The 27,882-nt window shown below is 39.8% G+C and overlaps 1 protein-coding gene across 4 annotated transcripts in view; it reads left to right on the top strand.

Annotated features, from left to right (window-relative positions):
- The window catches only part of USP49 (ubiquitin specific peptidase 49), an 85,771-nt gene that overhangs the window by 47,747 nt on the left and 10,142 nt on the right, over positions 1-27,882 (top strand). For all 4 annotated transcript variants that reach the window (XR_005367689.1, XR_005367690.1, XM_038554029.1 and 1 more), the window contains exons 3-4: positions 23,489-24,851; positions 26,172-26,376. Coding sequence is in view for 2 of the 4 variants with exons in the window: in XM_038554029.1 (XP_038409957.1) it covers positions 23,517-24,851; positions 26,172-26,376 (1,540 nt within the window). In the remaining 2 variants the exon portion in view is untranslated. The remainder of the gene's footprint in view (positions 1-23,488; positions 24,852-26,171; positions 26,377-27,882) is intronic.

Genomic DNA, 27,882 nt, shown 5'->3' with positions numbered 1-27,882 from the left:
AAACCCTGAGATCATGACCTGAGCCAAAATCAAGAGTTGAACACTTCACCAACTGAGCTACCCAGATACCTCCTCATTGAACATCTTTATGAGTTATTATAAATTTTTCATCAAGTAGTTCATAGATGTGCATCTGTTTAGAGTTTGTTTCTACAGTTTGTTTAATGGCCTTTTGTTGGGGCGTTTCACTTTTTCTTTGTCTGCCTTGTAATTTTTTACTGAGATTTTAACATTTGATAAAACAACCACCTATCTCAGTCTTTGTGTACTAGATTTGTGTAGGGAAGGACCTTCACCAATTAGTGCAGCTGGTTCTAGGATCCCTGAAACCTTTTCTGATTTCTTGCTCCCCCTAATGTCTGCCTACAGAACTGTACCTCAAACATAACCATTTACCTCTGTCTTTTCAATGGCTCCCAAACTCTGACTCCAGTTTGGTCAGTGCTGTGTCTGGTGAGACAGAAATCTCTCATTCAGGGAACCCTCAGATGAGCCAGAATGTTGGGTGCATTGTCCACTCTTATTTTGGCCCAGAGAAAGGAGTCCTTGTTGAGGATCTTTCCTCATAGTTGTTCCATGCTCTGCTGTGTAGAGAGAGGGATATGAATGGGCACGTGAATACAACAAATTTCTCTTCCCCTTTTGCTGAAATCTCCTGGTTTTACAATGACTTGGATGTTATAGCTTCTCAGTTGGTCTCTGGAATTCTCACCTAGGTGTTCTGATCCATATGTTATGAACTCAGTTTCTCTGTTGAGGAATGAGGGCCTGTAACTTCCTAGTCTCCTGTTTTGCTGATATCATTCCCTCCATTCCCTCTTTTTATTTTAAAGGTGTCTTGCTTTGCATTAGTAATATGAAGAAATAGAAGCTGCCCTAAAGTAATTGATAGATATTCTGGCCAATACAAGATTTATAAATTAAAAGTACCTGTATTTGGTAGACTGTAATAAGTGCTCAGCTAAAAATGCAATAGGAACCTAGAGTAGGACTTCATAAGTACATAAATCTTTTTTTTTTAAAGATTTTATTTATTTATTCATGAGAAAGACACAGGGAGAGAGAGAGGCAGAGACATAGGCAGAGGGAGAAGCAGGCTCCATGCAGGGACCCGGATGTGGGACTCGATCCCAGGTCTCCAGAATTAGGCCCTGGACTGAAGGTGGCGCTAAACCTCTGAGCTACCCGGGCTGCCCAGGACATAAATCTTGAACCTAGAATAATAAGCCTCTGTAGGTGGTAAGCTCCCTGAAGACAAGGACGTGCCTTTTTTCACTATGTTTCCAGGGCCAACAGAATACCTAATAGTTATTCAAATTATTTACTGAATGAATAAATGAACAGAAAAGAGTATAGAGACCTTTCCTAGAGGAGGAGTACAGTATAAGCAAAGGTGAGAAGGCAAAGGTGTGTTAGTATGTTTGGGAGGCAATGAATAGTTTAATTTGTCTACATTGGAGGAAGCCTACGAAGATACTCAGAAATAGTATCAGAAATAGAGGGGTCAGGTGGTTAAAGTCTTAAATGTTAAGCGGAAAATATTAAGGTGCTGTGGACATTTTTGGAGCATTTACTTTTGGGAAGGGCTTTTTGAGTAGATTGGGTAGACATTACTTCCACCATCATGATGGAGCATTTTTAAATTATGGGTGTTTGGCTTATTAATGTGAGTGCATAGAATGTAAAGAGAAAGGAAGGTATCCTTGATGAGACAGAACTTTTCAACCCTAGATATATGGGAAAGTGATGGTACTACTCATCATGGAAATGGGGAGATCAGAGAATGGAAGTGGTTTTGTTTGATTTTAACAGGAAAAACTGCATATCTGCTGGTCAAGGTGTCTTATTTCAGGTCTTTTGGGTACTGTTTTATAAAGACAGACTTAGTGTTCTCTATGAGCCAAAAAACCTTCTTTCTCAGCTGCCTGTCACTTCCTGTCTACTTTTGTTAATTTGCTTCCTACCTGTTCAATTTATATCATTTTGTAAACTCTTCCTATATTTTGTTAACTTGCATTCTCTGATTCTTAAAACAATAGTTGTGTGTATATCCTAATGCCTGCCATTTTCCACACGTGAATAACCTAGCAAAAATAAATTGCAGTCAAGTTGGCTTTCATGACTGTGCTTCACAATCATGTAATGGACATTTTTTTAAAAGATATTATTTATTCATGAGAGACACAGAAAGGCAGAGACAGAGGCAGAGGGTGAAGCAGGCTCCCTGTGGGGAGCCTGATGTGGGACTCAATCCCAGGACCCCGGGATTACAACTTGAGCCAAAGGCAAATGCTCAACCACTGGGCCACCCAGGCATCCCTGTAATGGACATGTTAATGGCACAAGCATTTCTCTGACCTGGCTAAAACCTCCTTTGCATTCTAAATATGTGTTTGTCTCCTTCCATCTATTCATCAGCTCATCCATAAGGTACTGCTAAGCCTTTGCCACTCTGGGAGATACCAAGTAAGTGTAAGACATAGCAATCCTGTGGTAAGCTGTGTGCTCCAACCTAAGGATTGCGCCCTTGATGGTGGGTAAAGACTTAGATCGAAGATTTTAGTGGTGGTTTGGTCTCAGAATGGTGCACCTCCCCAAGAATAGCCACCACTTCTTTCCCTTGCCACCCTCTGCCTATCACTACTGTTGCATTACCTTTTTTCCTTCCTATATCTTGGATACAGTCAGATGTTACAAAACTTGAAGATAGGCAGTACTACTTTTGAATCCTGGTTGAATTCTTTTCTAACTATATGTTCTTAACGAAGTTATTTAACATATAAGAAAGCCTCAGGATATATAAGGATATCCTTGTATACAAGGATATAAGCCTTTATAAGCCTGTGTACACACAAGCCTTCGATATATAAGGATATATCAAATGGGAATAATGGTATATTGCTGTTTCGGGCCCAGAAGAGTTGTGAAAAATACTTGATCCTTGGTGTATCTTAATAATTACTATTGTTACTATCATATAATCATTGTTCACATTTTGTCAATAGCCTGGGAGCCTTCTTGTATAGTATTTGATGTTATGTTAGAGTGAGGTAAAGGTAAAGCAGGAATGAAGTAGATAGTTATAAATTTGGGACTCAAAGGGCCAGACATCTCAAAGACATGGAAAATCTAAGAATGCCCTATTCTACAGAGAAACTCATGAAGACTTTAAGATAAGACATATTTCTTTTAGTTGCCCACATTGATGTCTTCCTAGTGATGGGCATGTGTGTTTCAGTATTTTTAGCTATTCAAACATGTGAGCATTTGACTTTAAAGCCCTGTTTGTTGGGGCACCTGGGTGGCTCAGTTAAACATCTGCCTTCAGCTCGGGTCATGATCCCAGGGTCCTGGGATGGAACCCCATGTTGGGTTCCCTGCCCAGAGGGAAGTCTGCTTCTCCTTCTCCCTCTGCCTCTCTCCCTCACTCCCATTCTAGCTCTCTTTCTCTCTCAATTAAATAAAATCTTTGGAACAAAAATAAATCCCTGTTTGTTAATATGTTAGTATACCTGCTAACATACTTTTCTAGTCTTGTCTCATTTTACATCACTGACAGTGTTTTGTGAAGAAGGTACAATTCTACAATAGGTTTTTAGGAGACACTTCCAAGACCGTTTTGAAATCAGACACTGCAGTTTTGGACCAGGTTAATAAATGTTTTCCAGTTTAACTGTTAGCCTACTCTTTATCACTTGGCCCCTAGTAGTATATAGAAGTCCTGCTACTGTTTCTTATTTTCCTTAAACCCATACTTTGATAATCTTGTCCACATCTGTCTTATTTGAGCCCAGATTCTCACCTGTGATGTATGGCAGGTATAAGGAAATTCTCAGTCAAACCAATGAGAAAAAATGAGAGACAAGCCTTGCTATGTTTTTCATGTGGAATTTTTTATACTTCTTTCCACATTTCAAACTGGAGTCACTTTCTAAAACCTTATATTGTTAGAGTATGGAACAACCTTTAGAGCAGTGTTGTACATTGGTGCTTAAGCATTTTATCACCTTTTGTAACTCTTAAGTTATTAATCATTTATTTCAGCTATAAGAATTAATAAGGAAACATCTTCAATAAACAAATTTACCTCCCTAAACATAGATCTGAATTTTTCATTAACTAGACTTCAAGTCAAAGGAACCTCCAACCCCTTTCCCTTAAAAAAAGAGTGTCAGAAAAGGTGACTAGGGATGCTTGGGTGGCTCAGAGGTTGAGCGTCTGCCTTCAGCCCAGGGCGTGATCCTGGGGCCCCAGGATTGAGTCAGGTTCCCTGCATGGAGCCTGCTTCTCCCTCTGCCTGTGTCTCTGCCTCTCTATCTCTCGGTGTCTCTCATGAATAAATAAATAAAATCCTTAAAAAGAAAAAAAAAAAAGGAAAGGTGACTAGAAGTACCACATGATCTTTAATCAAAAAGAATTAAAAATATTGAATTATGTTTATTCTAGTGTTCTAAGACATCAGAATAGTCCATCATTTGAGTTAATTAATATTTTATAATGTTGCTAATCCTGTTTTGACTGTTTTCTGTGCCTAAAGCATATTTCTTGGTACATCCCAGGTGGAATCCCAATAATATGTATTAACTGAATTAATTTGTAGTGATAAAATATTTGTTGCCAGAAATGCCCTTTCAGGAAGCTGGTATCTGTGAACAACACAGTCCCTGTAATAGCAGTGAGTTTCTAGGTGAAAGAAACTAACTTCTTTCAAATATGTCACTTTGTTGGGAGCTATCAAAAATGACATTCTTGGGGCAGCCTGGGTGGCTCAGCAGTTTAGCGCCACCTTCAGCCCAAGGGCCTGATTCTGGAGACCCGGGATCAAGTCCCATGTCGGGCTCCCTGCATGAAGCCTGTTTCTCCCTCTGCCTATGTCTCTGCCTCTCTCTCTGTCTCTCATGAATAAATAAAATTTAAAAAAAAAAAAAGGACATTCTTACTGTGCTTGTTTTCTCTCTTGCAAGAAATATGCAGTATATGTGAACTGTCTAGAAAGCTCTTTTTAAACAGTGGACTTTTTTGACAGCATGTACCCAATTTTGTTTAAGATGTAGGCATTTACCAGTACATACATATGTAGTGATAAAAGTGTGACAGTCCTATAAAATGTTCTGCAAAGGAACTAGAACTAGGAAGAATCAGTGATGTGAGCAGTTATCATAGAACTTCAAAAGATAATCATCTCTGTGTAGTAGAGAACAGTTCAGCTTATCTGTCAAAGTGATGGAGTTCTACCTAGGATTAAAGAGACAAGCAACTAACATGAGTAAAAGATGCCCAGGGAAGATTTAGGATCAAGTTCTTAGTTTTTCTTTATATGAAGAGTTGTGGGTAAGAAGTGGTAAAAAGTGGTGCATTCTTTGCCTTAAGAATCTTGGAGTATGGTTAGGAAACTAGATAAACAGCTGAGGTTGTGGGCAATGAGAGGTGTTCTTTGACGGAGAGATTCAGTATGCAGTGACGTTGTCAGGAAAAAGCTAAGTATAGAGCAGACAGGATAGTATTCCAAGGAAGTGAGTATTACCAGGATTCTGAGTAAATGGTGAGCAGACCAGTCTGACTGGTTGTTTGCATACAAAGAAAGGGTTTGAGATAATATTAGAAGCTACCTTGGGGTCAGATTGTTTGAAATACTTATAAAATTCTGGCTAAGGGACTTGGACTTTATCATACAGATAGTGGCAAGCTGTTAAACGTGGTAGTTGTGGGTTTTTGTTGTTTGGAGCAATGGTTAATGTTAATCTGGATTTTGGAAGGCTAGTGGATTCAGAAGGGATAGTGGTGAAGGGGAATAATCAGTTTACTTCAAAAATACTAGCATCACTTTTTGTAGCCATAATATAGGTTACTGTTTGGAGTTTCCTGTTATACTCTGAAGGTCAGTTGGCCTTTAAAAGTAGTATCAGTGTATTAGAATCTCCTGGCTAGCTAGCACTGGTGTGTATACTGCTTTCAAAAATATTAATTGCTTGCAGATCTGTTTACTGTTATCTCTTTTCTACCATGAACTTACTATTTACTTGAATACTTTTGAAAGTATAAAACAAAGATTTTCTGCAGGGGTAAAAATAGACACTGGATTACCGAGACAGACTTCCCCAAAGTTTGAAGACCTGTGATCACTGGGAGGAAATAATGAGTCTTGCTTTGAACTTAGCTATATCCACCACAAAAACAGTCCTAAAAAGTGCCAAGAAGAGACAGCTGTACAGGTAAGTTTTACTAGACCTTCATGGAACAGATAAACCATGGAGGAATTAAACTGTTTCAGAGAAGAGATAAAGAAGTAAAGCTACCCATCTCATTTTTTGAGGTTAGAGTAATTTTGTTATAAAAACAGAGAAGGGTAATAGAAGAAAATGAAAAACTAATCACATTTCTGAATATGGATGTGAAAATTCTAAATGAAATATTAACAGATTAAATATCATTATAGTGGATCCCTGGGTGGCTCAGTGGTTTGGTGCCTACCTTCAGACCAGGGCGTGATCCTGAAGTCCCGGATCAAGTCCCATGTCGGACTCTTTATATGGAGCCTGCTTCTCCCTCTCCCTGTGTCCCTGCCTCTCTCTTTCTCTCTCTCTCTCTCTCTGTCTCATGAATAAATGAATAAAATCTTTAAAAAAATGTATCATTATATTAAAATGCAAAATAAAACATTATGACCAAATGGTTTATCATTGTATGCAAGGATGGTTCAATATCAGAAAATCCACCACAGACATAATCCAACAAATTAATTTTTAAGAAGGTATGGTCATATAATTTTCTTAATTTCAGAAGAAAATATTAGATGAAGTTTAATATTTAGTCTGATTAAAATTTCCTTTTCACCAAACTAGAAATAAAAGGGAACTTCCTTAACCCAAAGTTAAGCAAAACTCCCTATGATAGATATCATACTTAATACTAAAACTGTGGACCCATTCCTTCTAATGATAGAAACAGGGCATGGTACCTACTATCATCTTTCTATTTAGTAATAAACTGGAGTTCCTGGCGAATGCCAAAAACAAGAAAAAGAAATAAAAGATATAGATAGTAAAGAGAGGACAAAGCTGTCTGTATTTGAAAATGTGGTTATTCATAGAAAATTCAAGAAAATTGACAAATTATTAGAGCTAATAGAAGTTCAGCAATTTCGTGGTTGAACCATATGAAAGTAACATTATTTGTCGATAAAAATGGTCAAATATCAGTCATTTCATATGATTCAACCTAATACAAATGTTAGCCACATTCCTGTACATTAGCTAGCAATAGCTGTTTATTAAATGCATATTTTTAAAAAGATCCTATTCACATAGCCATAAAAAACTGTAGCATATCTGGGAAGTATCTAAATAAGAAATATGTTAGTCTTGTGTAGTAAACATATTGTAAGACCTGAATAAACAGAGAGTACCATGTTCATGGATCGAAAGACTTGCTATCATAAGGAAGTTAATTTTCCCCAAATAAGGTTTTATTTTATTTCATTTTTTTTTTTAAGATTTTATTTATTTATTCATGAGAGAGAGAGAGAGGGGCAGAGACACAGGCAGAGGGAGAAGCAGGCTTCATGCAGGGAGCCCAACATGGGATTCGATCCCGGGTATCCAGAATCACGCCCTGGGCCAAAGGCAGGCACTAAACCGCTGAGCCACCCGGGCTGCCCTCATTTTAGTTTTTAAATTTTTTCAAGTTTTACTTATTAAATCTCTATACCCAAATGGGGCTTGAACTCATGACCCCGAGATCAGGAGTCACACATGCTATTCTGACTGAGCCAGCCAGATGCCCCTCCCCAAATAAGGTTTTGATTCAAGGGAATACCAATCAAAAATTCAAAAGGATTTAAAAAAAATGATTTTGCAAGCTTATCCTAAATTTCATATGGTAAAGAGGCAAAAATGGCTAAGGCTACACTGAAAAAGAATCCTTGAAGGGGGCAGTATAGAACAGCAAGATTTGCAGAACTTGCCTCTGTAGTAATCAGAATAGTGTGGTCTTGGTAAGGGACTAGTCTGATAAGTCTACTGAACAGAATAGGAACATAAATCCAGACGTATTTTATTTACTTTTTTTTTTTAAAAAAGATTGTATTTATTTATTCATGAGACATACACACAGAGAGAGACAGAGACACAGGCAGAGAGAAAAGCAGGCTCCATGCAGGGAGCCCAATGTGGGACTCAATCCCGGAACTCCAGGATCATGCCCTGAGCCGAAGGCAGGCATTCAACCACTAAGCCACCCAGGCATCCCGTTATTTACTTTTTTAAAAAGATTTGTTTATGTATTTGGGAGAGAGAAAGCACAAGCAGAGGGAAAGGGAGAAGCAGGCTGTCCAGAGGTATTTTAATAATCCAAATGTAAAACTTTAAAACTGAGAAGATACTATAAAGAGAATGTCTTTATTATCTTGAGTAAAGAAAGGATTTCATAAAATACAAAATCCTAAATTGCATCATATGTTTGCATTTTTTTTTAAGATTTTTATTTATTTATTCATGAGAAAGGCACAGACAGAGGCAGAGGGAGAAGCAGGTTCCATGCAGGGAGCCTGATGTGGGACTTGATCCTGGTCCCCAGGATCACGCCCTGGGCTGAAGGTGGCGCTAAACCGCCAAGCCATCCGGAATGCCCTCATATGTTTGCATTAACTAAATCTTATTTAAAACAAAAGACCAGCATCAGACTGAGAGAGGATATTTACAATGCATCTAATCAGCAGAAGTCTTATATCCAGAATATATAAAGAACTCCTTTCATAAAGAAAAGACAAACAACCAGATCCAAAAGTAGGCAAAGGTTAGTTGATTTCTTGGAATTTATAATGCTTATTACTTTGTTGCTGCCAATAGTGGATATATTTCTGTTGATAGCACCTTCAAGACAGTTTAGTTCTTACTGGTTCTGGTAAGTTCTTATGTGAATGCTAGGTAAGTGGTGAATGTATGTTTTGTCAGTTCACAAAAGAGAAAACAAAATGTTTAATAATTATTTGAAAAGATGTTCAACATTAGGCTACTAATCAAGCAAATGATAACTAAATGAGATATGTCACATTAGATTGTAAAAATCTAAACTTCTGACAGTAGCAGTCATATTTGGTTAAGAGCCAGCTTTGGTATCTGTCTCACTGCTTAGCCATATACCAGCAGTGTGACCTTGGAAAGGTTTCTTTACCTCTCTGTGAGCCCTTATATTCTTTTAAAAATGAGTTTAAAATCACTTACTTCATCAGGTTGTCAGGAAGACTAGACGCGCATTAAGTTTTGGAACAGTGCCTGGATATAGTAATGTCCAGCAAATGATAGTTCAGTTAATTATAATGCAAGTTAATTATAAAAATACTAGAAAGTATCTGGCCCTAGCCAAATTTTGTCCAACTATGTTCTACTTGGAGGGATCCTAGATAGAGAACTACCCCTAGCTAGTTAGCTAGCTTCTTACTGGCCCTTGCAGATGGCATTACCTTGGTGAACTCATAACTAGGGTTTAGACCTTAACTCTAAAGGTTCAGAACCTCAATTTTGTGGGAACACGTTAGGATGTCCAGTTTCTTAGGAACTGACTTGTGTAGTCAAAATGATTAGAAGATTCATTTACAGTGACAAATATAACTGTGAAGCATACTATAACTTGGTGGTCATTACATTTTCTCCCTGATGGCAGGCTGCATGGAAAAATCAATTTTAGTTTTCTGTGCAAGGAATTAATGCAAAGGAAGTCTTGTTGAATAGTTTTGGTGACGAATGGTATCTGGCCCTCATTTGATACCACCAGGCTCAAGTAGTTGTATTTACAGACTGGGGACTTGTTCCCCATGTAGAAAGAACACTTTAATTATTACTCTGAGGATGCTCTCTCTTGCCTGTGGCCTCTAGTCTATGGTCAGGTTTAGGCTTATATGTCCAGGACAGTCATATAACCTCTAAGGTTATATGTGGGTCACTTTGATTGGATTGGGAGACCCAGAACTCTGCAGTCACTCAGATCTCAGGGTTTTGGTATTTTTAACGGATGCATTATTATGTTTACTACTTTTTTTCCTCTAATTTCAATCTCAGAAGATAAATCCTTGTTTACTGTTTTGGAGATATTTGATATCATTATCATGTGAGAACACAAAGTTCCTTATTCCTTTTTTTTAAAGATTTATTTACTTGAAGGTGGGTGCAGAGAGGGAGAGGGAGATAGTCTCAAGCTGACTCCACTCTGAGCGCAGAACCCAATGCGGGGCTCAATTTCACAAACCTGACCTGAGCTAAAACCAAAAGTTGGACGCTTAACCAATTGTGCCACCCAGGTGCCCCAAAAGTTCCTTATTTCCTTTTTTTTTTTTTTTTTTTTTATTTCCTGAACCTACTCAATGACACCAACACCTTGATGGTCCTGCCCTCCTTCCTCTTAAGGTCCAGGGCATATTTGGACCTTTGTGATATATTTTCTCTACCAGCAGACTCATAAGCTGGACTCTTAATTGGAATTAGTAATGCATTAAATGGTCTCTTAGAGGTCTGTTGATTGGTCTTTTGGATATGTAACATTTATTATTTTGCTTCTGCCAATATTAGATATTTTTAATCAGTAGTCCTTCAATGAGCATTGGTGTTATACTATATGTTGGCAAACTGAATTTAAATAAAATTTTTAAAATTAATTAAAAAAATTAAAAAATAGTTCCTTCAAAGCAGTTTAGTTCTTAATTTGTTCAGGTAGGTTCTCATTGTGAGTAGGTATAGTAATAATATATATGTTTTGATTAAGTTTGGTATAGGTGAATAAGGTGGTTTGATGGGCACTTTATTTACCCTTGGGTTATAGCCAGCTAGTGGCTATTAACTTAAAAATAACAAACTGAAGGAAGACCTGGGTGACTAAGTTGGTTAAGTGTCCAATTCTTGATTTTAGCTCAGATTGCAATCTCAGGGTTGTAAGATTGAACCCCATGTTGCCTTCTGGGCATAGAACCTGCTTAAGATTCTCTGTCTCCTGGGGTGCCTGGGTAGCTCAAGCCAGTTAAGCACCTGCCTTCAGCTCAGGGTCCTGAGATTGCGCCCCACATCGGGCTCCCTGCTCTGTGAGGAACCTGCTTCTCCCTCTCCCTGCTGCTCCCCATGCTAATGCTCTCTCTCCATTCTCTTTGTCAAATAAATAAATAAATAAAATCTTTTTAAAAAAGATTTTCTCCCCCATCCCTCCTCCCTAAAAAATAGGAAAAATTAAAAAATAACTAACTGAAATTTAACTAAATTTTACTAATTTACTAAGAAGTCAGACTCAGACAACACATGTTCAGAAATGAAAGGTTTAACTTTAGAATAATTACTTTTCTAGTTATTCATATGTATTGAGCTAATGAATTACATACATTCTTTATTTCATTATATATCTCTGATGTAATTTGGTGGTATGTACAATGTTCAGCACAGTGACCACAGGCAACATGGGAGAGTTGCTGGGGAAAAAAATAGTGAAGTTGTGAAGCTTATTTTTTGTGTTCTCATATATTTTGTTTAGGACCATCCCTTCTTGATGTCCATTACCCCTTAAGACTCAAGTCTTTCCTTCTGTGGGGTTTCAGACTTTCTCTCCCTCTTTAGTTTCTTCCTCACTCTATCTACATAACACCCTGTCCTTCAGAGCTCTGCTTTCCACTTCCTGCTATGGTAATTTAATCTGCATTTAGCTGTTAATCATTGATTGGCTTTGTGTGTTTCCTTATAATATTCTATATTTGCCTTTAATGAAGATGTCATTGTCTTAATCCAAAAAGTGAGACTCATTGGCAGGGTAGAAGGGTTGGTTTCTTTAAAATAAGAGCAGAGGTGGCTGGGATTTGTGGGATTTAAACTACATGAGGTTCATTGCCTGGGTGTGTGCACTGGCTCTCTTTTCTCCTGTCTGCTTACTATAGTTGAGTTCCCAGAAGCACTGCTGCTTTATTCTTATACGAGAGATGAGGGTTCATGCACAGTTCATGTCTTTGAAAAGCCTTCTATGCCTTATTTGAAAGAAGGCCTCTTTTATATTTTTGCCATGCAGCACATTCTGTGGGACCTGTAAATATTCAATGGGCATACCCCCACTGGAGAGGGAGCAGAGACTGATTCTGCTTCTTTCATCCAACTGCATTTTATGGTGCTATGGGTTTGTTTCTAACATTTCAATTGGACTTTTACTTTCCTTGCTTTGTGTTGCTATTAAAGGTCTTAAAGACCTAAGAAAAATAAATAATATTAGAAAAAATATTTAATTTGCTTGGGAAAAATAGTGATTTTTCTCATTTTTAATACAAAATAATCATCTAATTTCTTGTTTAAGGGTATTTTATTATGAATGCCATATTAAACAAAACTATCTGGATAAAATCAAGATCAGACAGCCAATTACTATAAGCTGCTCACTTAGCCAGCCCAACTTTATGTAGGCCCTGTGGAAGCAAAAGTAACTGTTTTCAGGGATAGGTGACAAGATGGCCAAGTCAGCCAGTACTTAGAGGCATTCACTTTCAGAGTGCAGTTAATGGCCATCTTATTTGAGCATCCCTCAAGAACATTTCCTTGAAGTAGATAGCATTGCCTCTCCATTTTACAGACTTGACAAGCTGAGGCTTATGGTGTGGGTTTTGTACTTGCAGTGGTCTGGAGGAGGGTCCTCCACCATTTAACCAATTGCCTTACCACCCTCTAGTGCACGCACACTCTCACACTCATACTCCTTCAGAGGGGTTGATTAGGTGTTGAGAGAGATAGCTTGCTGACCAGTAAACTGGGAATTATGTGAGAAGCTGGTCCTTGAAGGAAGGGAAGATCTCTTGAGAGTTGGGAAAGGCAAGAGTCTTCCTACAGAAATCACTTCTTTGGACAATTTTTGGTAGTGGCCCTGAGGGAAGTAGAGTAGAAATTACCTTGGTACCTTGGCTGATACGAAATTTCAAATGATTGACACTTGACCAATGGAAGCTCAGCTATATTGCCACTCTGCAATAAGCTAAAGAGGTCTGCACTTTGCTAGTCATAAGCTTATGGAGAGGGAGTGGGAGTCTTTCCCTGTGCAATGATTAGTGCTACTAGAATATAATTCCGTAGGTTCTCCGTATACTGTAAATATCATCCGACTTCCTGTCTCTATATCTTCTTTTCTAATGAAAACATAATAAACCATGGATGCTCTGTGCTTATCTTCAGTCATCTTGCTGATGCCTGAGTTTTTAAGACTGTTGAAACAGTCTCCTCAGTGCTATATCCTTTTTAAAAATTGATAACACATGATTTCTTTTTCCCAAAAGGTACAAAGTTAATGACTGAGTCTCCTCTCCATCTCCACCTCCAGTTTGCCACCACAGGGTGTGTGTGTTTAATCTCTTAACACATGTAACAGAGAGGGAGGGGGAGGTTGTGTGTGTATATAATTTTTTTAACAGTCATGATGGTATATACACCATTCTGCCCCTTTGTTTTTTTTAACATATTGTATTTTGAATTGTTGTGCAAATAGGTCTGCCTCTTTATAAAACAAAGCAAAACAAAAAACAACTGATGGTTTCCGTTCTATGGCCAATTTATAATTTATTTAATCTGTTCTCCATTGAAGCATTCTTCAATGTAGTGTTCTCTTTGTAGCTTACAGTTTTCTCCTTTTCTATGTATGTAACAAATACCCCTTTGTATTTGGTCTCTTCTTTCTAGATATTTGTCGTCTTTGCTCTTGAAATAAAGTGCTTAAAAATTGTGTCTCTGCTCATGCAAAATATGATGGGCCTTTGTCCTGAAAGATGTGCTTTGGTGTATTGATGGCAAAGGCATGGAACTAAATATACTGCTATCATTTTAAGAAACAAGACATTAGGAAGAGGAGGTTCCCATTTCTTGGAACAGCCACTGAAATAACCAACACTGGCATCTAATCCTGACAGTCCATTTGTAAATTCTAGTCAGATTTATTTTCCATTCACAGAAATTGTTCTTTTTTTTCTCCCCTCTACAGGCAGTTCCTAACATATATATGTGTCTTCCATACAAATGGCCATGTGTGGAAAGCCCTCTTCAGCCGTGGGGAAGTGGGAGGAGGGAGATTTCCCAATTTCACTGCCTGGGCTGCAGCTGGGAGAGCAATTCTTGGCATTTCAAGTTAAAACTTTGAATTAATTTTCTCAAAATAATACATTTGGTAGTTAGCTTCCATCCTGGTAGTGCTAGTATTCTAGTACTATACTGTAGATACATGATGGGCTTTCACTGGGCCACATGCTATTTAAAACATTGTTTCTCTGAGAAGACTGTTCCAAAGTCTCAACTGGAAAACAACCTGTTGGTTGATATTTGTGAATATTGGATTGGATCCATGTGGCTATATTTGCTTTGCCAAACATCATGTGGCCTGGGAGTAACCTGTGTTTGCCCAGGGTCAGAGATTTATGTTACTGTTTGCTGAACCACGGTAAGACTTAGGAAGGTACAAGATGAACTCCTTGATACCTTGATACCTGCATTATCAGTTATTAGGAAGGAGAACTGTGAAAAAAGAGGTTTTTCTTTTTCAATAAAGGAGAAGCAGTTTCAGAGAGAAAACATTAGACCAAGCAAGAGCATTTCAACAGACTGACTAAAGTGGCTTTGTGACCCCAAAAGACAAAAATACTCAGAAGTTTTTATGGACAAAACTCTGGTAAAGTTAACTAAAAGAAACTTTGGAGGGCCTGCAAAGAAGTTGCCACCTGGTCCTAAAGGAGGGTATGTTTGAGGCCCAGACCAAAGGGTATTTTGTCACCTACCTTCTGTGAACCAATGCTGCTGAGAAAAACTGATGTGGTATGTTCATGTGGAGTGGGGAGGTTGTGTTTCAAAGTAAAACTAGAAAAAAAAAAAAACAAAGTAAAACTAGATATGATGGTAAAATGATGATAGAGAAGAAAGGTCTCAGAACTTCTCTAATTTATGATAGGTTTGTATCAAGATTTCCTTTTGCTTACAACAATTTTTGTAGAACTTTATAAACATACCCTAAAATAAAGAGAATAGTATAATGAGCTCCATATACTCATCAACCAGCTTCAACAATTATGAATGTTTTGACAATGTTTCATCTATCTTCCTGCTGGTCCCCCCCCCAGAATAGTTTAAAGCAAATTCCATACATCATCATATTTTATCTATAAATACTTGAGATGTCTCTAACATATAAAGACTAAAAAAGTATAGCTACCATACCAAATGTTTTCCGACACTTAGTCTGTGTTTAAATGTCTCCAGTTGTGGTGGAGAGGGAAGGATTACAAAGAGGCATGAAGAAATTTTGGCGGTGATAGAGGTGTTCATTCTTTTGATTGTGGTGGTTTTACTTATCAAATTGTATACTTTAAACATATGCAGTTTATTGTATGTCACTTATACCTCAATGAGCTTGTTAAAAAATATATATTGATATAGGTCGAGACAGACAATATTTTAAAACATTTTTTTCCAGTTATCTGAAAAATATCTTATTATATAGTTGGTTTGTCCAAATCAGGATTACATATGAATCACACGTTGAATGTAGTTGATAACGCCTTTAGGTTTCATATAGTCTATAGTAGTTCCATCTCCTCATCCCCTTTTTTCTTTATGCCATTTATCTGTTAAAGACTCCAGATCAGGGATCCCTGGGTGGCGCAGTGGTTTGGCACCTGCCTTTGGCCCAGGGCGTGATCCTGGAGACCCGGGATCGAATCCCACGTCGGGCTCCCGGTGCATGGAGCCTGCTTCTCCCTCTGCCTGTGTCTCTGCCTCTGTGTGTGTGTGTGTGTGTGTGTGTGTGTGTGTGTGTGTGTGTGTGACTATCATAAATAAATAAAAATTAAAAAAAAAATAAAGACTCCAGATCATTGATCCTATAGCATTTGCCACACTATGATTTGGTAATCTGGCTAAGTGCAGCTTTGTGATAGCATGTTCTGTTTCCCACATTTCTCATACCCTAGTAGTTAGATCCAAATGCCTCACTGGACTCAGGTTCAGTTCTTTCAGCCAGAGTACTTTATAGGTTATGCTACTGTGAACCCCTTATTATATTGTATCAGCATGTCACTTGTAGTGTCTGATTATCCTGCTTTTAGTGTAAAATTGATCATTGGGGTCAGGTGTCGTCAGTCTACCCACTCCTGATAGTTTCCTGCCAGCTTTTGCCTAGTAGTATAAGGAGCTGCTGTCTCAATCCATTATTTCATTAGGGGTAAATTGTTCACTGGTGTGTGTTAGTGTAATTTTTAATAGCTCCACTAAGGTGTAACTTACATACAATAAACTGCACATACTTAAAGGGCATAATCCAAGAAGTTTTGGCATATATATATATTATACACACACACACACACACACACATACATACTTTGACATATGTATACATTTTTGATGATTGCCTGGCTGCTGTGGGGAACCTAGTATTTTGGAGGCATCCTGCAGGGACAAACCATGATTCCTGTGGTCAGATTTTTAAAGGTTAATATCCCTGATTCTCTCAGTGGTAGCAATAGAAATTTTCCATATGGCAATGGAGTAGAAGTGGGAGTCTTTAGTTTGGACCTTGCTTTATTTAACACTAGCTTGTCAGGTAGACCTTTGCTAAAACAACATCAGGTTGTAGCAAATAGTCCCCTCTCATTGGGAGGTAGCTCTGAATTAGACCTGTTTAATGCTTGCACAGCCAACCTGGTTATCCTCTCTTAGCTGCCACTTCTCTGTGGAGTCACAGATAACATTATTAAGAGTACGCATACGCGCACACGCAAATGTGTGTGTGTGTGTGTTCCCTGTAGATTCAGAATTTCTTGGGAGCACTCTTTTGTGGCCACCTTGTACCCAGTCTACTATCATCTTGTACAAGGGATTAAGTTTTAGGCACAGATCTCTGTGGCAAGAGTATTAGGCTAATCAATCAAAAAGCCAGATCTGTAGAAGGCCAGCTAGCTTAGCTTTGTTCCACAGATGGCATCTCTAACCCCATCAGTCATCTTATGTATCTTGAACACCTGGAGACCTAGATGGAACTGTATATATCTCAGCCCATGGTCATCTCAGCTACCAAACGAACAAACAAAAAGTGCAGAACATGTTCAATAGCTTCATCTTGCAAATACTATAATGCAGGTATCAGAATGTGAAAATTCAGCCTAAGGTGGAGACTCTGCAGGAAGATTTTATACTCAGAAGTACTTGTGGGACTCTGAATATACCAAAACTTGTCGAGTTGTATGGGTTTTTTTTTTTTTTAGATTTTATTTATTTATTTGAGAGTGTGTGTACAAAGGGGAGAGGAAGAGGGAAAGAGAAAATCCCAAGGAGACTCCCTGCTGAGTGTGGAGCCTGACTCTCAGGGCTCAATCTCAGGACCCAAGACCATGACCTGAGCCAAAACCAAGAGTCAGATGTTTAACTGACTTAGCCACCCACATGCCCCTAGTTGTACATTTTAAATGAGTGAATTTTATGGTATATAAACTATATTAATACTTTTAAAAAAGTACTCCTAAAAATTAAAATACAATATAGAAATGATACTATGTATTCTAGGAATAGGTGAAATCACTGAGAAGAGAGCAGAGGGCAAAACTTTGAGAAAATCCTTCATTTTAAGAAAGAGAGACATAAAAACAGGGAAAGTATTTTCAGACAGAGGAAGAAAACCAGAGAATAGTAGCCTAAAATTCAGGCTAATGAACTCAGCTATAAGGAAATTGCCAATGACCTTTGCAAAAATAGTTTCTATGAAATGAATGTGTTAAGGAGTGAGCTGTGAAGAAGATGCAGCTGCACATTATCTTGCCAGAAATAAAGTAAGAAGAAGGAAAATGAGCCTAACAACAGTGTCAGTGATCATCTAGAGGCAGGGCAAACCTGTGTCTGTGTATCTCTCTGTATGTCTCTCTTTCTTTGTCTAGACAGGAGAGACTTGGGCATGTGTGTACCTGGAGTGAAAGGTGAACAAAAGAGAGCAGAGACTGAAGGAACAGAGGGCTTACACCTAACTCTAGCTCTTACTATATGGTCAGAGAAGTTGGTGTTTGATACAGAGCAGATTGTTTTTTCCTTGATGGTTGTACTGCCTTTGTCATTTCCCTGCTGGGCCACAGGCACAGCCCCTGCCCTGGGCAAAGCAGACCTGTAGGCCCAGTCCAGAGCTCCCTAGATGAATCCTATTCCTATTTAACTGAAGAAGTCAGGTCCCAATACAAGTGAGAGAGAGATTACCACATAGGCATAGCCTTAAATCTGCTGTTGCCCACGATTAGACACTCATTCTTGAACACCAGTACTTGATTACTGAGGCCAGGTGAGCAATAACACAGCTCACAGGGCTCAGGCACACCCAGCACATCAGCATACCATAACATGTGGCCAAGAGCCACTGCTCTTTCACTGTTCATCCTTCCCAGCTCTCTGGTCAGAGAGCCAAGGAACACATTTAGTCGGAGCCTCTGAAGTCTCTCAGAATTCTGCCTCCGTGGGAGTCCCTGAGCCAGGCTCTGACCTATAGGTAACCCCCACTCCCTACCCCATTCAGGGAGAATCAGAGAGAGTAAAGAAGGGTGACAGCATGTAGGGATACCACCCACTCAGCCACATCCCCACACATGCACTGCCTTAGCAAAGGGCTTCTGAACACTTTCTTGCACTAACCTCATCCCTCTCAGGCTCTGCTCCGACTTTGTACTTTGTATTTATTGTTTTTATCTTTTTATTTTAGCCATCATCTCAAAATTCAGAAGGCTAGTTTCATCCTATTTATAATACAGCCTTTTAGAACCCTGCATAATACTCTAGGATATAGCATTATTCCCTTTTGGGTTAACTATATCTTTCATTTTTCCTTAATTGTATGTTGGTACTAAATTTTATTTTCCCATGTCTCTTGGAAATAAAATGTTAGCTGAAAATAAAATTCATTTTTAATGTTTATAAAAATGTATTCACTGTGCCTTTTCAAGCAATCTTTACGAGTTTTGTGGTACATGCAATTTAGGGTACACTTAGTAAGTTGAAGGGTTAAAATACCCTGCGCTGTCGCATATGGCAGTGAGCAGAATCGCAGATGTTGATGATACCACGTAATTAGTATTCTTTTATGTAAATGAAGGCTGTCAGCATGTTACCATAGTGTCTACTCTCTCTGAAGCTGGAATTTATGCCACTTGGTCTCACCAAGACCAGGCAGGATTATTCCACTGTCCCTAGTTAAGAACTGAAAAAGATGATAAGACAGAAGAAATGGAAATTCCCCCAAAGGAGATTATTATTTTCCTATTTGTTTTTTGTTGATTTCTCCCCCAGAAGTTTTATTCTGATGATGCAGTTACGCATTTAGGATCAGCTAAGAAATTTGCTACATGAGAAAAAATTGGACTAGTCCAATTAAAAGACAATCATGTATTTAAACTATAGATTTTTGAAAGTGATTCTAATATTCAGTCATCTCATACAAAGACTTTTAAAAAAATAGGGATAAATCTAGAAGTTTCTAGAACAAAAGGCATGAATTGAAGATCTCATTACCTTTTAGTTTTATATTAGTTATATTAATATAGTAGAATGCTTTTAAATAGTGGTTATGTCTTTTAGCTCCAGTTGATCCATATTTTTAAAATATGGTAATTAAAGAAGCAAAAAGCTAATATGCTGTCAAGTTTACCCCATATGCAGATCAATCCAGGATGTGCATGACAGTTGTTGAAAGTTGCTGATCTACTTAATGATGGAGAACTATCAAGGCACAACTTGTTCTTTGCCAGTTACACTGCAAGTTTACCTCTTGGATACTGGGTGCCTGTCATACTGGGTAATGTCTGTTTTAAGTGGAAATGTTAGGACTATAGTGACCTTTGGGAATTACAAAGGAAAGGATGTACATGTCAGAAAAATGTAAAATAGAAACCTTTATGCCTGTGGATGTTAGGCCTTCTTCTTAAATAAAGTAGTTAGAGTATGTGTGAGAGGTAAATTAAACACAATTTCTTTCTTGAACAGAGTATACCTGGGTTGAGTTCTCTTTATTCTTTATTTTGTATGTTGGTTAAAGTGGCTTTTTTCTTTTGTGTCACTTTTGGGTGGCTTCTATTTCATGATCCAGAAATGTTTTTTCTCTAGAGAAGCTAGTCTGCCTAGCTTAAATCACTGTGGTGAGGTGCAAAGTAGCCCTGTGTTTTCCTGAATGGATTTACTCTGCCATATGGCAGGTTAGTGAGTCACCACGACAGATTTGTAATGGGAAAAGGGCTGTGCAGGAAAAGATGTGCGTGATCAGCAGATTTATAGATCAGAAAATGAAATCGGAAGAAAGAATTTCCAGAATGCCCTTTCCATTTAACAGCTCTCCACGGAGAGGGTGTGGAATGGTTTTTTAGTGTTTTTCTATTTTGGCTTTGGTTGTTCCAGCATATTTTTTTCTAGCACAGGAGTTGATTTTGCAAGACATCAATGCTCTGGGTATTGTATTCCTGTTCGCAGAGATACTCTCTTTATAGGATTTGAAGCTGTGCTGTTTCATGTGATAAGATCTCAGTAACAATTAAATTTCTGAAGACATATCAAGCTCCTGTTGGCTAAAATGGGGATTTGCCAAGTTTTGAGTCCTAAGAAGAAGCTATTCAGATACAATTCAGTGAATACTAAATCTTTCGAAGGAAATAAAACAAAAGCCAAGTGAGTTAAAGATCATATGTCCTGGTGTATTTAAGCCTGTGCTATCCAGTACTGCAGCCACTAGCCACAAGCAGCCACTATTTAAATTAATTAGAATTAAATAAAATTAAAAGTTCAGTCCCTCAGTCTCACTAGCCACATTTCAAATACTCTAGGCACATGAGGCTAGTTAATATGGTATTAGGCAGCACAGATAAATTGTATTTCCATCATTACAGAAAGTTCTATTGGACAGTGTTAGTCAAAGTGGAAGATTTTGAGAAAGAGAATTCTCTCTTTGATTTCCATGAGGATATCTTCATCCCTAAATAATTTACTGGATTGGTGTAGTGGTTCTAAGGTTTTAATGTACAAGTGAGTAATCTGTAGGGCTTATTTAAAATGGAGATTTGAGACCCCTCCCCAGACTCTCATTCATCAGGTTTGGAGTTGTGACCAGAAATCTGTTACATATTACAAATTTCCTAGGGAATTATGATGCTGGTAAGTGGCTCAGGAACTACATTTTAAAAAGTATCATATAAGTGAGAAACTTGGGAATTGCCAATCTCTTGATTTTCCCCTCTTCATTCTTCCATTACTGACTTTTTTGTGTCCCCAGTAATTGGTTGTAAGCATCATGTGTACCCAACTTGAACTCTTAATTGGTAATGAGTATCAAAAAGAAAATTCATTTACTCACCATCTCATTTTTTAAATGTATGTGTGTTTTAATTTGTGCCCTATAAAAAATAAACAGAAATAGTTATTTCAGTACCATTCTGGACTTTGTGGGAAAGTAATTCTGACAATACCTTTGACCATGAAGAGTTGAGCACCCACAAATTGTAAAATTACAAAGGAGTAAAAAAAGAAATATAACACATGATCTTCTCTCTGAAGATCGTATCTAGTTAGGAAATGGAAAAATACATCTAGAGAAGTGACTTAAAGAGCACTTTGTAAGAAATCAATAATTAAAAAAATAATGTAGAAGAAACTAAATCCTGAAAGAACTCAAGGAAAAGCATGCTCTGACTTGATTGAAAATAATCTAAGGTGCTTCCTTTGTATGATTTTAAGGGTTTCTTATCTAGGAATGGCCTTTGTCAATCTGGAATGGGCAATTACAAAATGGGAAGGATCTCTGACTTGGTCCTGTGATATAGTTGTGGGTTTTGGCAATAGGACCAGGCCAAAAAGGTCATCTTAAAACCAACTGAAGGGACTACACAGAGTGTACTAGATCTAAAACTTCTCGGAGTGACTCCATAATCATGGAATTTCATTTGCTCACAGAAATGAAAGAGGAGAAGAAATGGGGGTGAAGGAAGTTCACTTTATAAGAGTGACTACCTTTAGGGAATTTCAAATATTGATACTGGGAAAGAAAAAAACTTTCAAGGTTCCAAATAAAGTTTTCTTTTGAAATAATTGTCTAGCTTCTTCTCCTTGGATAAATTGCCCATTAGTCTTTTCTGAAGAACAATACTGAAGAAGCAATGTTAGGAAGACAGGAAGAAAAAGAAAAAAAAAAAACAAAACTCAGTATGTTGCCACTTCTTAAAAAAGCATTTTCATGTATCTCGTCTGCAAGATTTGCTTTTTTTTTCTTTTTGCTTGGTAGTTTGGTTAAACCAGTAGCCACTCCACCATTTGTCCTGAGAGTCGGATCTAATTCTGTACTTACCTATACTTTCAGTAAGGAAAGTAACCATTTTCCCACCCTTTCTATAAGATGTACATGTTCTTTTCACATTGTCTTAATTCCTCTTATAATAAAAATAACCATAGACTGGGTGGCTTATAAACAGGAAACATTTTTCACAGTTCAGAGGCTGGGAAGTCCAAGATCATGGCACCAGATTCCATGTCTGGTAAGGACTCATGGTTCATGACTGTAACACTGGCTTTTTGCTGCAGTTTTATAAGGGCATTAAAAATTTCATTCGTGAAGGCTCATCCCATGAGGGTCAAGCCATTCACAACCTAATCCATCTCCTAAAGTCCTTGCCTCCTACCACCATCACTTCAGGAGGCAGGAAGGGGGTTTGATGTTTTAGCATATGAAAGGGGTTACACAAACATTCAGACCATAGTAGACCTATAAAGTGTTATTTAGATTGGGGCACTTGGCTGGTTCAGTCGGTAGAACTTGTGACTCTTGATCTAGGGGTTGAGTTTGAACACCACATAGGGCGTAGAGCCTATTTAAAAAAAAAAAAAATTAGATTGAGGCTTACAGACTATTAGAGAGGTTCTTTAGACTCAAGAAAATTAAAATGATACTTTGTACCATAGAGGACTTTCCCTTTCTTACCTTTATCTTATCCTGTTATTTCTGCTTTGAAATACATTGAAACTTAGGGTTGCCTTTTTGAGGAGGTCTTCATCTCTTACTGGTATGTGAAACATGTCTCTTCCTTGCCTCTGTCCCTTTGTGCATACAACTAGGATCTTGATCAGTATGAGATGTAGAGGCTTTCACTTCCAGGACATCATCAGTTCAGAGATGATTCAGATTACAAATTTCTTTCTCCTGGTGGCCAGTTGGGTGCAATGTGAACTAAAAGTAATGCCATTTCCTCAGGAATACAAATCAGCCTCACATAAAAATTAGCTGATATTCAAGAATCAATACAAGCTTAGAAAATGTTTAGATTCAACTTGGTGCTAAGCCCTCCCTCCAGTATTTTTCTTTTTTTTTTAACTTCCTTCCAAAGGAACCAATTTTGAATTGAAAACTAATGAACACTGAGTTGACAATGGCAGTTGCAAGCCTTTTTCGAGAATATTTTGCTGAAAGCTCTCTCTCTCTCTTTCTGGGGGCTCTGTCGTGCCAGGTTGAAAGAGTGGAGCCTTCTATAAGACATGGATAGATGCAAACATGTCGGGCGGTTGCGGCTCGCCCAGGACCACTCCATCCTGAACCCGCAGAAGTGGTGCTGCAGGGAGTGCGCCACCACCGAGTCCGTGTGGGCTTGTCTCAAGTGCTCCCACGTGGCCTGCGGCCGCTACATCGAGGATCACGCCCTGAAACACTTCGAGGAGACTGGGCACCCGCTGGCCATGGAGGTCCGGGACCTGTACGTGTTCTGTTACCTGTGCAAGGACTACGTGCTCAACGATAACCCGGAGGGGGACCTGAAGCTGCTCAGGAGCTCCCTCCTGGCGGTCAGGGGCCAGAAGCAGGACCCGCCGCTGAGGCGCGGGCGGACGCTGCGGTCCATGGCCTCGGGCGAGGACGCCGTCCTGCCGCAGCGCGCTCCTCAGGGACAGCCGCAGATGCTCACGGCTCTGTGGTACCGGCGCCAGCGCCTGCTGGCCAAGACGCTGCGGCTGTGGTTCGAGAAGAGCTCCCGCGGCCAGGCGAAGCTGGAGCAGCGGCGGCGGGAGGAGGCGCTGGAGCGGAAGAAGGAGGCGGCGCGGCAGCGGCGGCGCGAGGTGAAGCGGCGGCTGCTGGAGGAGCTGGCCAGCGCCCCTCCGCGCAAAAGCGCGCGCCTGCTGCTGCACGCGCCCCGCGCCGCCGCCCCGCGCCCCGCCGCCCCGCGCGCGCCCGCCGGGGGCCGCCCGCCGCCGCGCCGCGCTCCCGCCATGGCGCCGGGCGTCACGGGCCTGCGCAACCTGGGCAACACCTGCTACATGAACTCCATCCTGCAGGTGCTCAGCCACCTCCAGAAGTTCCGCGAGTGTTTTCTGTACCTCGACCCTTCCCAGACCCAGCAGCTGTTCCCCAAGGCCCCCAACGGGAAGGCCCCGCTCTCGGGCAGGCCGGCCGCCTCGGCCGCGGAGCTGTCGGCCAGGAGCGGCGGGGCCGAGGCGTGCGAGCGCGAGGGCCTCTGCTTCAACGGCGGGGCCTCCATCAGCAGGAGCCTAGAACTCATACAGAACAAGGAGCCGAGCTCGAAGCACATTTCCCTCTGTCACGAACTGCACACCCTCTTCCGAGTCATGTGGTCCGGGAAGTGGGCCCTGGTGTCCCCCTTCGCCATGCTTCACTCCGTGTGGAGCCTGATCCCCGCCTTCCGTGGCTACGACCAGCAGGACGCGCAGGAATTCCTCTGCGAGCTGTTGCACAAAGTGCAGCAAGAGCTCGAGTCTGAGGGCACCACGCGCCGGATCCTCATCCCCTTCTCCCAGAGGAAGCTCACCAAACAGGTCTTAAAGGTAGTGAACACCATATTCCACGGGCAGCTACTCAGTCAGGTAAGGTTGGCGCACCCTGCTCCCGACTCTGCCTAGGGTCACATCGCATGGAGACTTGCTGGATGGAGTGGGCTTCCCGTGAATGCCCCCCGGGGTCATTGGGCGAACTAGGATAGCCAGCATTTGCTGTGATGACACGTATCGGAGGGTGGCCATTGTACATTTCGCTGTGCTGTACGTTGTAATGGCCTTGTTGGTGAACTTGCCTCCTCTGGGCAGATTTCCGGTTGAATTTGCCATATCGCGTCATCTTCAGCGAATGTCTTCAACCCTCAGTGACGATATAGGTAATATAACATTCTCATTGTTAAAATTAAGAACCCCTTGTTGGCAGGCCATCCTTGATCGATTTTTAGGAAGTTGAACAGTTTGTCTATTATAACCCTAGTTCCATAGTAGTTTGAAAGAGCCTTATTTCCTTCCAGAACATTCTTTACATACAATGAAGGGAGGTGGCTCGGAGGATGCTAAAGGCCTAAGCAAGTCCCCCTTCTGTTCCCCATTATCTCTCATTTACTAGATCATAGGCCATGTAGGGACATAAGCAAAGACTCATAGATACAACTTTGTGAGAATGTGCAGAAAGAATTATTAGAGTTAAAAACGTGGGCACCTCTACATTATGTTATTGAGGTTTGTGTCTCAGTATTTAGGGTTTCAAAAGAATGATGAATGGATTGGGAAGAGGTTTTGTTTTATAGCGTGTAAAGGGGGAGTATTTATGGGCATTTCCTCTACCCACTGTGGGTCCACAAGAAGAACCACTGGTGCATCTGGGAAGGTGACAGTAGGTGAGGAGGTCTGATCATAAGGTACTTTGAGGCTCTTTGAATACAGGGGTCTGTGTAGGGATACTGCCAGAGACAAGGGCAAAAAAGAGGGGCAAGTTGGAGTGGGAAGAAGTGACAAAGTCTGGACAAGGAAGGAGTAAGGATGAGAGAACAGACAGGAATCTGCCAATCCTCTATCTCAGACTGATCCGAGAATGGTCCCATGATAATTTCCAGTCTGTATTGCTACAGCACTGAATGGTAGAGCATGCTTTGGGAGAGAAAAGGGTAGGTGATAATCCTTGTGTGCTGTATGATTTTCCAGTTCCAGCTAGCATCATAGTTAGAAATATATACTGATAGTACTATCTCTAATGCTCTTAAGGTCACATTTAATATTTTAATATTATAATTAAACTATAAACGTAGTTTTGGCAAGTTATGTTTGGTGGGGTTTTTTTGTTTTTTTTTTTTTTTATATAAATTGAGCAAAAATGTATGTGGGAAGCATGATGATTATATAACCTGTAAATCAATCTGTTCATTCTAGGTCACATGTATATCATGCAATTACAAATCCAATACCATTGAGCCCTTTTGGGATCTGTCCCTGGAATTCCCTGAACGGTATCACTGCATAGAAAAGGGGTTTGTCCCTTTGAATCAGACAGAGTGCCTGCTCACTGAGATGCTGGCTAAGTTCACAGAGACAGAGGCTCTGGAAGGGAGAATCTACGCTTGTGACCAGTGTAACAGTGAGTGCTGGGGGAAGAGGGGGGGCGGGGGGAACATTCACATGGAATGTCAGTTTATAGTGCTGCTTTTGCCCTTTTGGTCAAAAGTAACACTGATAATGTTGAGTGGTTCTAAAGCATATTTTAAAGATTTTTTTTCTCCCATCTTTCTGAAAATAAGTGTGTGGACATCATATGTTAAAAAACAAAACAAAACCTAAGAGTTGGGCTTCCTTTGACTCCTGCTGTGATTGACATTAGCTGTTATTTAGGGAGGCATTTGAAAGTGTGGATCCTGAAATAGGGGCTCTAAGAATATGAGTACTGAGCCACATGGTGCTACAAGCGTCCTATTTAAATTCATGAACATGGATCTGACAGTCCTGATTTCATCTAAAGTCAGGTGTCATAGACTCTTTGAGGGTTACGGTATCAGAAGCCTGTGCCTTGTACTGAATTTGTAGATTTCAAGTCTGTCAGAATCGATGCTATAGATTGGTACGAGACCATGAAGGCAAGTCATAAGGTGCATCAGCTTCATGGTTACTTTATGCATTTGTTTCTTCACATGTCTTCACATGTCATGCACATGGGGAAGGTCATAAGAAAGTATTTCTCTGTCATGGCTCTCATTTTAAAATGGAACTCTCCCCATGTGGTACAGAGGCACCTTATTCAGAGCTTCTTCTGTCTTGCCACTCTAACATTCAGTGCTTTTGCTAACCCAGCACAGCAAATACTTGAAGCTCCTGTTTGGGTTTTTGACGTATCAGGATTTGGAACTAAGATTAATGGATTGTGTAGATATCTTGAAATCAGTTTGCATCCATAAAATAGTTTGTACTTTAAGTTTTGAGAGCCACAATCTTATGATGACCCTTATTAAAATATTTGTCTATGGTCTTTTCAACTAGTGAGCCTCAGGACAAAAAAAAAATCAAAAGTCATGCTTGATATCATTCTGCCATTTTTAAACAAAAGTTGAAATGCTGTACTTGGGTAACTATAGAGTCACCTGTCCTGTTCCTTATTGAGATATAAAGGTAGTGACTCATATTATCTTATTACAGCAGTTTTTTTTTTTTTTTTTTTTTTAAGGTAGTGATTCATAAAGCTTTTTACTTGTGAGGAACAGAAGGATGTTAACAGGGATCCCTGGGTGGTGCAGCGGTTTGGCGCCTGCCTTTGGCCCAGGGCGCGATCCTGGAGACCCGGGATCAAATCCCACGTCGAGCTCCCGGTGCATGGAGCCTGCTTCTCCCTCTGCCTGTGTCTCTGCCTCTCTCTCTCTCTCTCTCTCTCTCTCTGTGACTATCATAAATAAATAAAAATTTAAACCAAAAAAAAAATCCTGATGATCTTTAAAAAAAAAAAAAAAAAGGGAGGATGTTAACAGCTTTAAGTCCATCGTTCTTAGACAAGGTAGATTAGGGAGGAAATACTTTTATTTTTGCAAGAAAGGATTGTTTTTCTGGTTGCCAGGTGTGCCAATTGATCAGGATTTCTCTAGGCAAGTTCAGATAATAG

The sequence above is a fragment of the Canis lupus genome, chromosome 12 (assembly GCF_011100685.1).
Source record: "Canis lupus familiaris isolate Mischka breed German Shepherd chromosome 12, alternate assembly UU_Cfam_GSD_1.0, whole genome shotgun sequence".
Lineage (NCBI taxonomy): Eukaryota > Metazoa > Chordata > Mammalia > Carnivora > Canidae > Canis > Canis lupus.
This window is presented reverse-complemented; position numbering and strand designations above follow the sequence as displayed.